Below are 17,579 nucleotides of genomic sequence, written 5' to 3'. Positions count from 1 at the left end.
TTTGCCATCCCATCTCCTGAGTCCCAGAAATCCCGTTGATCTGGGCTAATAAATTTCCCTGAGCCCTAGACATTCTCTTGGCCCTCATCCCAAGCTCACATAAGAAGCTATTTCATAGACGAAGTTCTTATTTACAGTTACTCAACTCCCATAATATTTTATCTGAGGTGGCATTTTTAACACTCCCCTCCCCAATACTGGATGAACTGTCTCTTTCTTTGCTTTATAGGTTTGTAACTAATCTAGTTAAAATCCCATAAATATTGGGATGTTTCTGTGCTCCCCATTCAGACAGGAGGCTGGCTGAGGAAAAAGTCCATTCGCATTAAAATGGTGGTGACATCCAGACTGGAGCTGACAATTAGTTCATTTTCTAAGGCTACTGTCACAGTGCCAGCTGCCCTTCAGGAGCTGACTGTGCATCAACTGTGCAGCCTCCTAAATGTGTGATACTTGGGCAAGAGTGTCCATAAACCCATTGAGAGTCACCAGTCGTTGCCAGGTCTCACAGAGGGTTAATGTGCTGTTTGCTACCCCTGGGGGGCCCAGGCAGGAGCCTTTGCTTTACTGCAGCCCTGTGTGCCACTCCAGCATCAAGAGATGTGGGGGTCATAAATGCAGGGAATGTGGCTCCAGGGAGCAGCCGGCAGAACTGCTGGAATCAGTGAGTCTCAGTTTTGGTCCAGCACGCTCGGGTTTGCTTGAGCCAGAGGTCACAACTGATGCACAGCAAAGAGGTGGGAGAGGGCCCTAAATGAAAAATGGGCTGTGGTTCAGCTTGCAAAGAAAAGATGGTGCTGCTCTGCCCCTTCTCCTGGATGTGCAATGGCCCCCAGTGCCAGCCCTCGGCCCAGGATCCCCCTTCTCTTGGCACCCTCCTTTCCTGGTGCTCCCTGAGCAATGGGGTGGTCTGTGCATCCAGGAGCTGGCAGGCAAGGGAGCTGCAGCCAGGGCTCGAAGGAAAGGCAGCCCCTCACTCCTGTGCTGGAAGGCCTCAGGGAGGAGAAGTGCTGAGCTGCTTTCACTGCCATGGTGCTGTCCTGCACTGATATGGGACAGACCCAGCCCCATGTGCCACCAGGATGGCAGGTCACCTGCAGTCAGGAAAGATGTCCTTGGCAGGTGAAGCTGGGGAGAAAGCAAAACCATCTCACCGGGACTCCTGGCTTTCTCACACACATTACATGACTGTTAATTTTTTAAAATACACTTATATATATTTAATCATAAAGTGCTCAACTAGCCCTAAGACAGGCTTCTGCTTCCTAATTCCACTTTTTCTTCAACAGAAAACTTTTATGAGAAGTTAATCAGCCCAAGATCTCCTTTTAAAAGTTTAGGGGGTTTTTCCCTCAAAAGCTGCCAACTATTTAATCAGATTACTGAAATAAACTCACTTCTCAACCAAGGATAACTTCTGAGGAAATCAGAGAGGCAGATGCAGCCACCCATTCCTTGGGAACTTTCCAAAACCCAAATGTCAGTTGTTTCAGTTAATCAATGTGTGCTAATTAATTGATGCCATTAATTTTGATCAGATATATCAGCCTTAATGTCAGTATAATGGAAGAGAAGCTAATCCTCAGAAAATACCTCAACCAATGTCAAAATGAACATATTAAAAAATCTTGAATGTGGAAGTGGGTTCCCAACCATTCCTGTCAGCATCTCAAGTGTGTGGGAGGTGTGTCCAACCTATTGCGCGGGGAGGGCTCTGCACATTTTGCTTTCCTCACAGCATCTGGTTCCTCTCAGCTTTTAGAAATATTCCTCCTGATAAACATCCAGGATGTCAGCCATGGCCCTGAGCACCACCTCCTTGTCTGTGGAAAACCACAAGCACTGCATTCTGGTCTGCATCCCCACCTACCCAGGCTTCCCATGCACAGGGTTTGCTGCTCTGCTCTGCTCACTCCTGAACCCTTCATTGCACTCCCCACCTTCATCAGGGGCATGTCAGCAGCAACTGTCCTCTCCTGCCAGAAGAACTGCCCATGACTGTCCCTTTCCCTGCTACATAAGAGAGGAAACACTTCTTACTGCACATCCCTACCATCCTGTCCTCTATTTTTGAAGTATGTAAGGCCTGAAATGTGGAGTTTGGGATTTTACACCAGCTAATATTAATAGAAACATTCTCAGGATTTTTTTCCCCCCAATGTAAATGGAACACTTTTATTTTTTTAAGCATGTCCCTGCAGAGCTCACAGCCAAACACTGCAGCATTGTACCTGCCCGGGGAGCACGCTATAAACACATCTGTCTAGCTGCTCTGTCAGGCCCACTGAGCTTTCTATAAACCAGGAAAAGTAAACCTGTACATTAAATATTTACTGTTTGCAGTGTATATAATCTAGAAGTGTTTTTAGCAGCACAAGCAAGGCACAATTTTAGTCAATGATTTTTATTTTGACATGGCACTGTTAAAGGCTGCACGGGTACATCCTTGGAACCAGAGGCTCTCCTCTCACAGCCAGTTACAAACATTATCATGTTATCACACACTGCTCACCTGAAAGACTCATCCTATCCACCCTTTTCTGCTCTGATCCTAAATTTTCCTGTAAGTCTCAGATCTGAGCTCATGGAGGGGGGCTAATAGAAGCAGACTCCAGGTTAGGCAGTGAGAGAGGACAGTGGCAAACTCGTGGTTGAGTGTGTACAAAAACATGGAGATGGATGCAAAGTATTAAAAGAATTAAAAGACAAAAGCAAACTCATCTGAAAGCAAATAGCTGGCGGTCAGCACTAACTTTCTTTTACAATTAGCTTTTCAGCTAGCTTTTAATGCTTGCTCCATGCACAAGAGCTTCTGGTTTCATCTCAACAGTGACACTAGGAGCCATAACTTACATACAACAACAGGAAAAGTGATGTTAATGCAGTCATTAAAAAGTCTCTGCACCAAAGCAGTCTGCTGATAGCCTCTGCTAACCTCCTACTTCCTGAGCACACTGGTGGCTGGGAAAGCAGTGGGCAGGAGCCTGGCTTCCTGGCTGGCTCAGAGAGGTGGCCTTCTCCCTGAGGCTCTGCACACAGCTGCTGGATGGAGCCCATGTGTGCACCCTTCCTCAGAGCAGCCATCACCACTGGCTCCCTCCAGTTTTATTTTAGCCCCCAGCAGAGAAGGTAAAGAAAGATTCCATTCATATATTTTCTCCTTTGCTCACCTAGAAAAATCACCCCAACCAGCTCCCCATGCAAGATAAATCTTTTGTGTTTGTATGCTAGTCAAGTCTAGAGATGGTTTAGCACTTCTTCCCCATCACAGGCATGCAGCACTGGGATGGGCAGCTATTTGCACATTCTTGGATCATAACTCCATTTCCACAAGCATTCTTAAGGCACATGCATGATCTGCTGTCTGCCTGCGAGTCCTCCCTATCTGCAAGGATGACATCGCGTCTAATTATTTGTCTGCTATTGATTTTTCCACTGCACTATCACAGACTAGAAGCAAGAGGCAGGAGTAACTCATTTCCAGCAGTGGAGTGTCCCTGGAGGAGTGTGCCTGGCTTCCTTGCACCACTTAGCTCATGAAGTAAGCATGCCCAAGAGAAGAACACAGCGAGCTGCCACTGCTAGGTGCTCACATAACATACTGGGGGGAAAAGGGTAGGAGTCCAGATGGAGCAGAATAGAAATGAACAGTAATGCAGCAAGAACAGCTAAGGTCTCACTGTGCTTTAGTAACAGAAAATGAGTACATAGCAGAGAATGAGTAATGATTTTGGACAAAGCCAACAGGCACCTTAGGGGATTCTGAAATTAATCCAGTGACATTTCCAGCAGCTAGCCTGGAAAGTGCAGTAAGTGACAGAAAGCACTGTGTGGCAGAGCATGTTCAGCATCCTGCCAGAGCAGGCATCTCCTCCCATTTGTGTGCAAAGAAAAAAATAATTAATCAATACTTCCTTAATTTTTCAAGAAAACATCTACAACAACTTGTTAATAAAATTAAAGGCTAGGCAACTCCTTTGAATGCCCACAAACCAGTGGTAGAGAACTATTCTGTCAGGTCATAACCAGCAGGGAGGGAGGCAGGGAGGGAGGGAAAGCATCAGCAGGAAGGCAAGGGGTTCCCATACTCTTAACACAGACTATCCTTAAGGAAATATAGTTCTGATTATTAATTATAATGAAAAAAAGCACCTTTGGGAAAAGAAGAGTTTGTGATATATCTCAGATGTAGACAAGGAAAAGAAACAAACCTGAACCTACCAGAGAGTGTATGTTCTGAGCAGACAATCCTACAAGGCAGACACAAGCAGGAGCTGGATGTCTCCAAGGTGCAGTTAGGCTGTAGACTAAGGCAGACTGCAGTTGACAGCCATTACAGGTCACAGCCTGGAAGTGTGCTTTGATCAAGGATTTCTCAGGCACAGCCCAATTGACTGCAGTCTCAGGTTCAGCTGGCTCCAGTAACTCCTTGAGATCATGAGCAACTTTCTTCTGAGTTTGGTTATTTTGTCTTAGCTGATGTCAGTGCACATGCACAGCTCCACTGAGAAATCCTGCACTCTGAAGACCAAAGCTTAAAGTTAAGATGTTTTCACTGAGGTCACTTGGGATGATGAATTCTCTGCAGTGAGATCTCTGCCTGAGACCTTTGTCTCAACAGATGCTGGGAAAGAACCTGTGTATCCCTGACACCTCAGCCTCCTTCATGTGAGTCATGAGCCACAGCTGTGAATTCTTTTCTGGAATTTATAGAGATTGCAGGCTATATTGCTACCTTCTGCAAGCTTCATGACTGCATGGCATGAAAGCAATAGACATAACTAATACATGTGCAGCAGGGGTAGCTAGGACCACCTGATGATTTTCATTTTGTGGCATGGAGAGACACAGCCCACAATAGTCTCAGCATTGCAAACTTCAGCTATAGGGAGGTGCTTGATGCAAACTGCACCTTCTGGATGTAGCCTAGTGTTGAAGTACAGCTGCTTGATAATAGATGAACATGTGTAAGTAATTTATTCATCTCACTGAGGTAATGGTAGTCACCGGTGCTGAAGTTAATGCCAGATCCTTGAATGACCATGACAAAGGTGTTTTGAGTCTCTGACTGGGGAGGAACTAAGTAGGAGCTGGCTGTAACTGCTGCACGTTTCTGCATCCAGCTTGGTGTGAGGAAACCATGCAGTACAGACACACAGCCTAACAGGCATTCAATAGGAGCATGCCAACCCTGACTGTCAGCAGGGATGCTTCCTGCCTCTGTCACATTGCTGTGTCCCTCATGTCCACGTAAGTTGCAGGTATCCATGTATCCATCTAAGCTGCAAGTATGGCCATGCAGTTCACACACCAAAGCAGAAATAAGCACAACTGAATATGACATCAGATTTTTCTTCTCTGTTTCCCTGCTGGATGAGGAGGCTCACAAGTCCCCCTTGCACTTCCACACAATGGGAACCTCCACAACACCTTGACAGCAGCCAGGGGAAAATGCAGCAACTTACAAAGCACAGTGTGTCTGCCTGCACAAATACTGCAAAGCAAACCCCACATATTAGAAACCACAAGCAAGGCACAGACTGTACAAAAACTGACAGGCATGAGCTTAGCTGAAGGGAGGGCAGTAGGGAAGAGGAAGAAAACAAATAGGAAATGCCATACTCAAAAGAATTCAGCATAAACTCTGAGCAAATCAAAGCAAGGAAAAACTTCTGAACCCACTAGAATTTTAGCTGCCGAAGCCTCCTGGCTACTTGGCCGCTCTGCCTGTGCATAGCTATGCTTGATTTGCCCCACTGGATTTGCACCTCCTGTGAGTGACTGAGAGGAGCCATTGAGTCAGGGAGGACTGATTTAGTGCAGCAGGAACCGGCGGCCTGGCAGAGGCTGCGGGAGAGGCCCAGCCCAAGGTAGGTAAACACTGTCGTGGTTTCACCCGGCAGGCAGCTGAGCACCACAGAGCCGCTCACGGGCTGCGGCGGGCTGGGGGGGGTGGGGAGCACCAGCACAGCCCGGGGCTCACACAGAGACACTTAACAGAAAAGGATGCAAAGGAATAGGAATAGTAAAAAGGAACATACAAAACAAATGATGCCCAACACAATTCCCCACCATCCCCTGACCAGTGTCCAGCCAGCTCCCAAGCAGGGGCCCCTGGCCAGCTTCTCCCTACTTTTCATACTGACCATGTGTCATATGATGATACAGAATGTCTCTTTGGCCAGTTGGGTTCAGCTCCCTCTGCTGTGTCTTCCAGCTTCTTGTGCTTCCCAGCCTCGTTGGTGGGGTGGAGGGGGGTGCTGAAAAGTCCTCAACTTATTGCAAGCACTGCTCAGCAACTACTGAAACAGTGTGCTATCCACAGTCTTCTCATCCTAAATCCAAAACACAGCAATGTACCAGCTACTAGGTAGAAAATTAACTTTATCCCAGCCAAAACCAGGACATAGCAGAAGAGGAAAGGATGTGGTGGAACAACAATAAAGAAAAGAAAGAGTAGGAGGGATGGAAGAAACACACAGCAATAGATCCACAAAAGAGACAGAGAATGAGAAAGAGGAGATTAAATACAGTACAGAAATAGGGCTGGATGCTGGATTTAGTAAGATTTTTCTCCAGAGTCCACATGGTTGTAAGCCTCTGGTGTGCTCCAGTTTGGGGCTGGATACTTACTGCCAGTGGGAGCACCCAGGGAGCTTCTGTCCCACACAACCCCTCTGGCTGCTCCATGGTCCCTATGTACAGCTGTGAAGAACTGTTGCTGGGTGGAGGGAAATTAAGCCAGTTATTTTTTCTTGATTTGTTTCTCTGGAAAGTCCTTTCCCCGGAGAGACACAGGCCTGTGAAAATGACAGGATATACTCAGTAAATCTGTAATAGCTGCAATGTAAGCCAACAGCATCAAATTCCTGCTCTGCATCAGCCAAGGTCTCAGTGATTCCCTGCAGTACTAAAAGTGAGAAACCAGTGAAGTACTCTTCATGACATGAAGCAGGGGCTATTTCCCAGTAGGCAAACAAAGTTCTGGAACTGTACATTACACTGAACAAAATCTAAAAAAAGAAGATACTCCAAACTTCTTTCTGTTTCCTGATGTATATCCAGGATAGGTAGGCACAGCCTGGAGTGCAAATGCTGGGTCATGGTTTGAGACAGGGAAGTGTGTGCAGGGAAAGGGTCACAGTCTAACCTGAACTCCAAACAAACTCAACCTATCTCAAGTGTTGTCAACTACTTGAAATTCAGGACAGGTTTGTTAAAAGGTTCTTCAAAGCTTTTGAAGTGACCTTTTCTTGAGCAAATGTAGGTTCAGTTAGTTTCCCATCAGAGTTGTGTGAATGTGTGGTAAGACATGAAACCAAGTGAGAAAAGGCACTATTCATTGACTTTTCCTGTGGCATTTGCTGAATGTCATAAATCAAAGAAAATGCTCAGTGCATGTCCTTAAATTAAATGTAATTAAACAAACAAGTGTTTGCATAAATCCCTGAAAAGCAAAGCTGGTCATTTATGCACACAATAGTGTGTTAGCTTTTTTTTTTTCAAGATTTTTGAAACTTTTTGAAAATTTTCATTAATCAGGGTGTTGAATCACAAACATTTTCCTCCTCATCATCATAATGCTGCTGTGTAAAGAGTTATCCTGGGAAAAAAGTACCAGTCAGATTCCCTGTGTAAAAAAATACTTTGCATTTTTAAAACTAAAGTACCACAGTTTACAGTATACCTGTAAAACTAAGAGAAAACCAGCATAGTGGACAGCTTGAAGTCTAGAGCCCTGCTCCTCCTGGTCACCAGCTGGGGCTCAGCTAAATCAGCAGGGATGGAAAGTCATTACTACCATTACTGGCAGCCATCAAAGCCTGCTGGTGGTCTGTCTCCCATTCTTGATGGACCAATCAAATAATTTGTCTCATCAGAAATGGCACTACATGGCACATATTGTCAGTCTCCAGAGAGTTGCATATCACGAAGGACTGGTTTTCCCTCTCAGCTGTTGTTTTTTCTGGCCGAATTTTGAGGCATACAAGTAATGAACAAAACCACTGCCGCTTTCTGAAGCACAAGTTCCGGGCAAAGTGTTCCTGGAGCTTTCATCCCAACACCTTTTCCAACCCCCAAACCACCACAAAGTAAAGCGTCAAGTCAATTTACTTGAATGAAAAGAAAACCATGAAGACAAGAAATTGAGTAGGGGGAAAACCCTACAAGCGGAACTGTCTATCAGGCCCGGGCAGGGCCTGGCCGCGGCCGGGAGGAGGGTGTGCAGTGCTGAGGGCAGGAGCCCCTCTGCCGGCACGGCCAGGGCCGCGGGACATCCCTCAGGAGGAGGAGGAGGAGCAGGAGGAGCCGGGCTCCGCAGCCCGGCCGGCAGCGTCATCCTGTCCCCTGCGGGACACCCGAGGCACCGCCCCGTCCCCGGGGTCACGGCATCGCTCTGCGGAGAGGCTGCCCCGTGCACAGCGCCCACCCCGCCTGCTCCCAGCCCCCGGCCAGTCCGGCCCGGCCCCCCGCCGCCCGCGGAGCCGCTGCGGGGCCGGGGGCAGCGCCGGGGGCACAGAGCCGGGGGCAGCGCCGGGCTGTCCTCACGGCCCCGTGCCGGGCCCGCAGCGGCAGGTGCGCGGTGGCGAGGCGAGAGCAGCCGGCGCTGCCGCCGAGCACCCGCAGCGCTCCCGCCGCCCCGGACGGGCTCCCCCGACCTGCGGCCCGGCAGGGTCCCACAAGGTGCCTCATCATCCTCGTGGGAATGCACGGGGAACAGCACACGGGCCCGCGGCACTTACCGGAGCCCTGCGCACTGTCCTTGCTGTCACCCACCGGGCAGGCGACGAGACGACCGGGCTCGGCTCCTCCGAACGGCGGGGCTGCGGCTGCCTCCGCTCCCCGGGCGCCCGTCCCGGGCGGGCGGCACGCAGGGACACCCGCTGTACCGGAATGCCGCAGCCAGGTTAATCACATCCCTGCTCTCCGCATCCCACCCACCCGCTGTCCCCCTCGCCCTCTCCCCCTCCACTTTTCGTGGCCCTTGGAGGGGGTTTTGCAAGCTTTCGCCTCTCCTTTGAATCCGCTTCTCTACCTTCCAGCCTTGAAGGCGACAAGAAAAACCCCAAACTCGTGTTGGGAACAGTAATCTCATTTGCAAAGAAAAATCCCTGGAATGGGACTCATTGTAACGCCTTTGGGCAGCAGACCCAACTGCTGGGCTATTTCAATAAAGAAGCGAACTGCAGCAGAACGCCAGTTGGCTCCTCCAGCAGAGTTCTCCTAAATCATGATAGACAGATTGCGTGAAAAACAGGAATTCCAAAGAATTTCCTGCCCTGGGAACAGAAGTTAAGGCTATATTTAACAACATCTGAAGCTGTCAAGAATGCTTTGTGGTTGGATAACAGAGCAGAAAAATGTGAAAAATGCGGGCTACTGCTATACCAAATATGGAAATATTGTTACGTCTGGGGTCTAAATCCCATCTGGAAGTACTTACAGCCAGGAAAAGAAAAGACGCCACAACAGAAGCTGAAACTCTCCTCCCTATCCCCAAATATTAAACTTCAACAAGGCAATACAATTCAAGGGCGCCCAACCTGAGTGGGGGACAGAGAACCCAGGGACACACAGGCTGAGGGGGGCCGTTCGCTGCGTGCCCATCCCGTTCCTGCCCGGGAAGCCGGGCCCCGGTGCCGCCGGGCATCTCCCGGGCTCCGCCGCGCCGGGAACCGCTCGGATGCTCGCTCCCACGGCAGCAGCAGCGCGGGGCTACCCAGCACGGCCGAGTGACTCTGCGGGCCATGTCACAGCGCGGGGCAGCCGCGGGCCCTCACAGCGGCCCGGGGAGCTCCCCCGCCTCTGCCCGCGCAGGTGGCCGGTCGCGGGGCGCCACCGGCACAGCGCCGGGTGCGAAGGGGCCCTGCCGGCCGCGCTCTGTGTGAGGGGAGCGGGGCGCAGGTCCCGCGTACGGCGGAGAGGCCCCCGCGCCCCCCGCGCGGCCCGGCCGGGCCGGGACCCCCCGCGGCTGCGCCGGCGGCCGCGAGCGGGAGACGGGGCGGGGCGGGGCGGCCGCGGCGCGCGCCAGCCGCATTCCTGGGATGCCGCGAGCGCTGGACGCGGCCGCGGCCCGGAACGCGCGACGTCAGCGCCGCGGCGCACGCGGCGGCCCCGCGCCCTATATAAGGCGGTGGCGCCCGCCGCCGCTTCAGACCGCGCCGGCCGCGCTCCCGCTCTCACTCACACGGGCTCCCGCTGCACCGGCGCTGGACATGGGCTCCGCGGGCACCCGGCCCGCTCTGGCGGCTGCTCTTCTCTGCCTGGCCCGCCTGGTAAGTGCCGCGGGTCTTGCCGCGGTCCGGGAGAGAGGGAGGGAGAAGGAGGCGGGTCGGGTGGCTCCGCTCGGCTCCCGGCGCTCACCGGACTCTCCGCTCCGCAGGCTCTGGGCTCGCCCTGCCCCGCCGTGTGCCAGTGCCCGGCGGCCCCACCGCAGTGCGCCCCGGGCGTGGGGCTGGTGCCGGACGGCTGCGGCTGCTGCAAGGTCTGCGCCAAGCAACTGAACGAGGACTGCAGCCGATCGCAGCCCTGCGACCACACCAAGGGGCTGGAGTGCAACTTCGGGGCCAGCCCCGCCGCCCTGAAGGGCATCTGCAGAGGTAAGCGGCGACCCCGCTCCCACGGGACGGACCCCGCGCCCCGCGGTGCCGGGGTTCGGTAATTTCGAGCCCATGTATGGTTATGCTTTGTTGTCGGTAGCTTGGCAGAAAGGCACATGACTTCAGCAGTCTGGAATGCGATTCAGTATGTCTGGGCTCCGCTAAACGCACATAAGGAAAAGTGATTCCTGACTAAGTTATTGTTCTGGCCCCGCGTCCCCGGGGGGTTGTAGGGAGCTCCGCCGTCCATTGAGTTTAACAGACCAGCAAATACCTGTGCTTAAACCAGCGATTCCCGCCGCTCACCCCCTTCTTTCCCTTCCTGTTGATCTCTGCAGCACAGTCCGAGGGAAGACCGTGTGAATATAACTCCAAAATCTACCAGAACGGCGAGAGCTTCCAGCCGAACTGTAAACACCAGTGTACGTGCATAGATGGAGCTGTGGGCTGCATCCCGCTCTGCCCGCAGGAGCTCTCTCTTCCCAACCTGGGCTGCTCCAGCCCCAGGCTGGTCAAAGTCCCCGGGCAGTGCTGCGAGGAGTGGGTCTGTGACGAAAGCAAGGATGCACTGGAGGAGCTGGAAGGCTTTTTCAGCGAAGAGTTTGGTCCGGATGATTCCGAAGGCGAATTAACCAGGAACAATGAGCTGATTGCCATTGTGAAAGGAGGCCTGAAAATGCTGCCCGGTGAGTGTGGGTTTATCTGGGTGACAGTTAAGGGGAGGAGGGTAGAGGGTGGCTAAAACTCAGACCCCTTAGACCCCAGGGGAAAGAAAAAAACCTAGTGAGAGAATATATTTAGACTAACCCTTCTTTTTATTTTCCAGTTTTTGGGTCCGAGCCACAAAGCCGAACTTTTGAGAATCCCAAATGCATCGTGCAAACAACCTCTTGGTCCCAGTGCTCAAAGACGTGTGGAACTGGCATCTCCACCAGGGTGACAAACGACAATCCTGACTGCAAGCTCATCAAAGAGACCAGGATATGTGAAGTGAGGCCATGTGGCCAGCCCAGCTATGCCTCCCTAAAGGTAAATACAGACTCTTCTGGTGTTCCTCTTCTCTCTAAGCTGCTTCAGGTAGGGGGTAAAGGCTGGAAAAGAATCTCCTGCTAATAATGTGATTGCCTTTCCTTTGCAGAAGGGAAAGAAGTGTACCAAGACAAGGAAGTCCCCCTCCCCGGTGAAGTTTACTTACGCTGGCTGCTCCAGTGTGAAGAAGTACCGGCCCAAGTACTGCGGCTCCTGCGTGGATGGCAGGTGCTGCACACCCCAGCAGACCAGGACTGTCAAGGTCAGGTTCCGCTGCGATGACGGGGAAACCTTCACCAAGAGTGTCATGATGATCCAGTCCTGCCGCTGCAGCTACAACTGCCCACATGCCAGCGAAGCCTATCCCTACTACAGACTAGTCAATGACATTCATAAATTCAGGGACTAACTTGTGGTGGGGGTGGCATGCAAAACACAATTTCGAAGTACCCAGCCATGGAGAAAGGACTTTTGATGGAAGTGGTGCCTTGCCCATTTGAGGGCAACATCGAGATGTTACAGGAGTGCACTGTGCAACTGGACACTAATGCAACAGAGATTTAAGCATACTTAAAGCTTCATAATATTGGAGCAACTTTACTGCTTCTTTTTGGAGCACCTTATCTAATTATATACTGTTTTCTGTTTGTAAGTGATCAGATTAATGTTTTGTTCCGGTTATGAAAACTTTTCTGTCCTGTTCAATTTAACACTCTGCTTCTTCCCCTTCCTTCAGTCTTCTCCCACCCTTTCCCAACTAAGTTGGAAGTTACATTCCTTCCTGAGGTGGGCACCTGTGGGGTGTTCACAGTGGCAGCTATTATGTACCAACTGTAGTTTAATGGCAAACAGAAATCAGTTGTTTTAAAGCTGAGTATTTTATTTATCAAACTGTAGCTTTTTGTTTGTTTGTTTGTTTCCTCTGAAGTTTTTTTTTACCCCTTCCAGCCCCTGTAATACTGGAATAAGTTGTAAATGATTTTAATTTTATATTCAATGAATTAAAAGAATTTATTTATGGAATTAATCATTTAATAAAGAAATATTTACCTAACTACTCTTAGTAGAGTATTCTGATAGGCAACAGGCTTAAATACAGCACATGCAAGAGGTTTCTGTAAAAACTTGGAATTCTGAAAAGTTTGGATTCTCTGAAAGCAAGGTCTGCTGCAGATGCAGAAATGGACTAAATAGCCAAGTCTAATTCTTTGGATAAATGATGTTTTGAAGGAGTGTCTGCAGTCTGCAACCCCATGCTTTAGAAAGTATAGAAACATAGAAAGAGCTTCTTGGCACTGAATGCAAATCTTTGATAGACTGAAATGTTAATTAGACTGTCAGATTATTCAAACTGTCCTGGAATTTCCAACATAAGGTACTTCATTAGAATGCAGTGCATGCACGGTGATGTTGAACATTGGGGTGAAAACGGTCATCGGGTCTCACGTTTTTGGTGGCTGCTTTTTGCAAATTAATACATTTCTAGGGCAGAGGAATGCTTCCTACAGGCTGCAGGAGGTAGTTTGCTTTCACTAAATTCAAATTAAATGAGCTTGAAGCAATGACTTTTGTTAATCCTAATAACACAGTGATGAAAAGTAAACATACTGTTAACAAGAGAAGAATGTGAGGAATTTCAAGTACTAGTCCCAGAGCAGAAACTAGTAGTACTAGAGTAGAAAGCAAGGGAGCTACTCTTTTCCTCACTTCCCTTTCCCAGTTTTAAATATGCAATTACACTTAATGCTGTGGGACACAGATGACATTTGGCTAAGCAAGGGAGCTTGTTGGCACACAGTAAAAAAATTACATTTAAAGAAATGAACTAGAGCAGGATCTGAGAAAGCATCCAACATTGTACACTTCTGGTTAGCCTAAAGCTGTGCTACAGATAAGACTGACAGGAAACCTGCAACAGGGTATTATTTTCTTCTCCTTGTGTGGGTATTTCTCTGTCAAAAGATTCTCCCAAAATCTTCAGCAAGAAAGACACTGCTCATAAAAAACAGACTGATTTTGAGGTTTTAGAATTGTGAAGGGGTGTCATCCAGTGTCATTAGTTACAAGTAGAATTGGTTAAGGGTCAATTTTTTATTAATTAGACATAAATATCTCAATAAAATAAATAGCCAAATATCTCAGAAGCTTATCTCTGGCAGCTAATGCTTTGTCTGAGAAAATACAGCCTTCCCTCTTTTCTGCTCAGTCAAGTTTTCTCCCTGAAGGCGTTCAAAAGTAGAACTGTTTTGGAATTCACCACCTGGCCACCAGTCTCAGCTGTACCTAAACTTGTCTGTGCAGTATTTGTTGACAGCAGAAGGGTAAAACTCAAGGAAGCACTTTTGTTTGGCTTCTCGGTAGATCTAGCACTGAACATTTCACCACATCAGCTGCTCACTGGGAAACCATCAGCTTTACACACTGGGTTACTGTGGGGCAGGGAAGGGGATACACTGCTCCCAGACAGGCAGCAGCTGCAGGGCACGCCTGCCACGGCCACTGTCACCCACACTTGAATGACATCTATCTTCACAGCAACGCAAGTCACAGCTGCCCAGCAATCACAGGTATGTGTGACTGTACACAGAGCCCGCAGCTGTGACATGTCACGGACAAACAGCGGCCCTGCCACTCCTGCCTGCAGCTCTAGCACAGCCTGCCCGTGGGCTCTTCCATGGTAAGGGGAGCCTCTGTACCCTGCCCACTGGAAACATGTGCTGTTGGGAGAATAAGGGCTGTAGAGGTAGGTCAGATAAATACTAAGTGAAGTTATCTTGATATAAAAAGAGTAAAATGAAACCCACTAAAAAAACCTGCAAGTCTTTCAGAGTAAGGCTGTCACTCCAACTGGTCATCACCCATATAGTCCTCTCTTCTATTTTGCATTTCATAACTACATGGCAAAACTACTTTTACAACACTATAAAGGGAATCATTGCCATTTTTTGTGTGTCATCTTTGTACTTGCTTTGAAACCTTCACGTTCTCTGTTGTTTCGGCAGAATAAAAAAATCCCCTAAGTAGTGGGTGTGGATATATAAAGGATTATAAACTCAGGTTCCATGAACTGAAGCAGCAGAGCTTACAGGTAAAGTAATGAGCAAAACTATAATTGTATCTCTTGTCAAAAACTAAAATATCAATATCCTGCTTCCAGAGGAATACTAGATGAGGAGTTAAGAACATGATAAATAATGTACATAACAAAAAGCTGTGCATTTGGAGCGAATTCAAACCCTGAAAGTCAAGCCACGAGCACCCTGTGGAGTTCCCTGGAGCTGGGCAGAGCCGGGGGAGTCCCAACACGCCAGGAGGGAGAGCGGCACCGCCTCAGCCTTCAGCGCAGGTTGCAGCACAGAGCCCTGCACAGAGCCCTGCCCCAGCCACCCTGCCTGTCCCTGCACAGAGCCCTGCCCCAGCCACCCTGCCTGTCCCTGCACAGAGCCCTGCCCCAGCCACCCTGCCTGTCCCTGCACAGAGCCCCACTGCAGCCACCCTGCCTGTCCCTGCACAGAGCCCTGCTGAGCCACCCTGCCTGTCCCTGCACAGAGCCCTGCCCCAGCCACCCTGCCTGTCCCTGCACAGAGCCCTGCTGAGCCACCCTGCCTGTCCCTGCACAGAGCCCCACTGCAGCCACCCTGCCTGTGCCTGCACAGAGCCCTGCCCTGTGTGCCCCGGTCCTTCGGCCGCTCCCTGCCCAGCCCCTGCTGGCACTGTCCCGCCGCACCAGCACGGGGCACTCGGCCGAATGCGGTGCTGCCGCCACAAGGAGCGTTTCTCACACTACAGGTTTAGGGAACGCGCAGCCTTGTGTTCCCCACGCTTATTTCCTTGATGGCGGTAAGCGCTGCAATACAAGAGGTTACACATAACATCTTCCCGACTATTAGTGGAGACAAAGTTTCAGCTTCCGTAAGTGCTCCATGCCAGAAAACATAACAAAAGCAGGAACACACAGACAGACTTCCATGACTACACAAAGTCCTTGTGGGATGCTGCCAGCTCGCTCCTCTGCAGCAGCAGCAGGTGGAGGAAAAGCAGACACCGTACTGACAGTGACAGTGGTACTACTGAGCCCTCGTGGGGCTGCAAGAATCTCTTTATCCACACACCAACTCCTGCAGAGCCCATGGCAGATCAGTCCCCGGGGCTGCCTGACCCAGGTGACCCTGCCTGGGGGCAGGCCCATCTATCTCCCTGCTACTCGTGGGCAGCCACTGGGCTATGCAGGAACAGGCAGTGAGCCTGTGATCACTGGGATTGCTGCAGGAGGATTTCCAGTCCACCTAACCTGCGTGAATCCCTCACATGTACTGAGGACTGAAACAGAAAAGTTTGCAGTGGGAAGTAATTCCTGGTTGGAAATCAAACCTACCTACACAGAAGCAGTTAAATGTCTCACACCAGAGGCTTGCTCTTGCCAGATGCTTGCCCTTCTGAGCTGATCCTGCAGAAAAATGCATGTGCACAATTTAGCTCCCTTGTTTAATCAGTGAAACTATTTCGATGCAGGGCTCCAAGTGCTCAGCACACAGCAAGAGAAAGCTGTATAGTTTCCCAGCTGCTCTGCCTCAAGCCAGTTCCTTTCATGTAGACATGTTCCCATCTCCACCTTCACAGTTTCTTCCTGCATATTACATAGCCACAATTAAAACGGCACACAAACAGGGAGGTATCACAGAGAAAGCAGTAACATAAAACTAGCTTTGGAGGTACTCAGAAATGCACTCCAATGCACAGACAACTGAACTGCATTAAGCGGCAGTGAGTGGTGTCTAGAAAATATAAATCCTGCAAAAAAACCCCTCCAACCAACAGAATGATATAATAGGCATCTCTCTATCATGCTGTAAACACCAAACACCAAGAAACTGAAGAGATGGCATCCACTACGCTATGGTTCCCCCCATAAAACTACACAGCTATGACTTCTATGTACACAATTTATATTGGAGAAGATCCTGAAAGACCCCAAGGCACCATTCACATAAGCAACTTCATCTGTCTTGAAGGACAACCACTTATGGGATGGAATGTAACAACCATCCAGGAGGAAAACATTAAACAATTTTTTGTAAGTTTTCATTTTTAGTCAGAAGAAATTCAAAGGTGGGGTGAACACATTTGCCCAGATGGGAATCCAGCTGGGACATACACATTAACTATTTCACCTCCTGACAACTGTCAGTTTCAATCAGGATGGAAGGACTCAATTTAAGTGAGAGAAACAATCAGCAGTAGCCCAGCAGTGTTTTGAGAGCACTGAATTTCAGATCAAAAGAAGCCCAGTATACCAGCCAAGTCAAAGACACCGATTTCTCTGAAACTTATTATTTCCTTCAGCATCTCAAACCAACCAGGTCTGAGAACAACTCCTACTTAGTCTACTTGACAAAATCAGACATTGAGATGCCATGGCTGTAAAACCAGCAGTCTGTTAGAAACTTGAAACAGGAAAATGCATTTTTCTCTAGAGGCAGGTATTTGTGCTGTAGTGGAACAATACTGCTAAAATCAATATGGATGTCCAAGCATAGCTGAAAGTAGAGGCTGGGAAAAAAGGTCAACAAAGAGATACCACTGAGAATTTAGATCACAGAATCACAGAAATGCTAAGCTGGAAGAGACACAACAGGATCATCAAGTCCAACTCCGGGCCCTGTGCAGGAAACCCCAGAAGTCACACCATGTGCCCAAGAGCATTGTCCGAACACTTGTTGAACCTCTCAGGCTGGTGTGGTGACCCCTTCTGTGGGGGGCTGTTCAGTGCCCAAACACCCTCTGGGTGAAGAACCTTCTCCTGATATCCAACCTAAACCTGCCCTGGCACATCTCCAGGCCATTCCCTCGGGTCCTGTCCCTGTCACTGAGCAGAGATCAGTGCCTGCCCCTCCTGTTCCCCTCTCGAGGAAGCTGTGACTGCAGTGAGCTCTGCCCTCAGGCCTCTCC

The 17,579-nt window shown here is 49.6% G+C and overlaps 1 protein-coding gene and 1 long non-coding RNA gene across 3 annotated transcripts; one reads left to right on the top strand and one right to left on the bottom strand.

Annotated features, from left to right (window-relative positions):
- Nucleotides 1–5,336: 5,336 nt before the first annotated feature.
- On the bottom strand, nt 5,337–8,908 carry LOC135450888 (uncharacterized). Of its 2 annotated transcripts, none has more exons than XR_010441176.1 (4): nt 8,745–8,908; nt 6,634–6,800; nt 6,147–6,335; nt 5,337–5,494 (listed from the first exon to the last, which is right to left on the bottom strand). It is a non-coding gene; the product is annotated as an uncharacterized LOC135450888 (long non-coding RNA). The 2 variants fall into 2 exon arrangements; XR_010441177.1 differs by lacking the exon at nt 8,745–8,908 and adding an exon at nt 7,688–7,853.
- Nucleotides 8,909–10,149: 1,241 nt separating this feature from the next.
- CCN1 (cellular communication network factor 1) lies at nt 10,150–12,759 on the top strand. Its single transcript, XM_064719598.1, has 5 exons — nt 10,150–10,277; nt 10,385–10,601; nt 10,940–11,287; nt 11,428–11,630; nt 11,740–12,759. Exons 1-5 carry the CDS (start codon nt 10,218–10,220, stop codon nt 12,037–12,039), a joined length of 1,128 nt encoding a protein of 375 aa, XP_064575668.1. The 5' UTR covers nt 10,150–10,217; the 3' UTR covers nt 12,040–12,759.
- Nucleotides 12,760–17,579: the final 4,820 nt, after the last annotated feature.

This window comes from Zonotrichia leucophrys, chromosome 8, assembly GCF_028769735.1.
Source record: "Zonotrichia leucophrys gambelii isolate GWCS_2022_RI chromosome 8, RI_Zleu_2.0, whole genome shotgun sequence".
Classification (NCBI taxonomy): domain Eukaryota; kingdom Metazoa; phylum Chordata; class Aves; order Passeriformes; family Passerellidae; genus Zonotrichia; species Zonotrichia leucophrys.
This window is presented reverse-complemented; position numbering and strand designations above follow the sequence as displayed.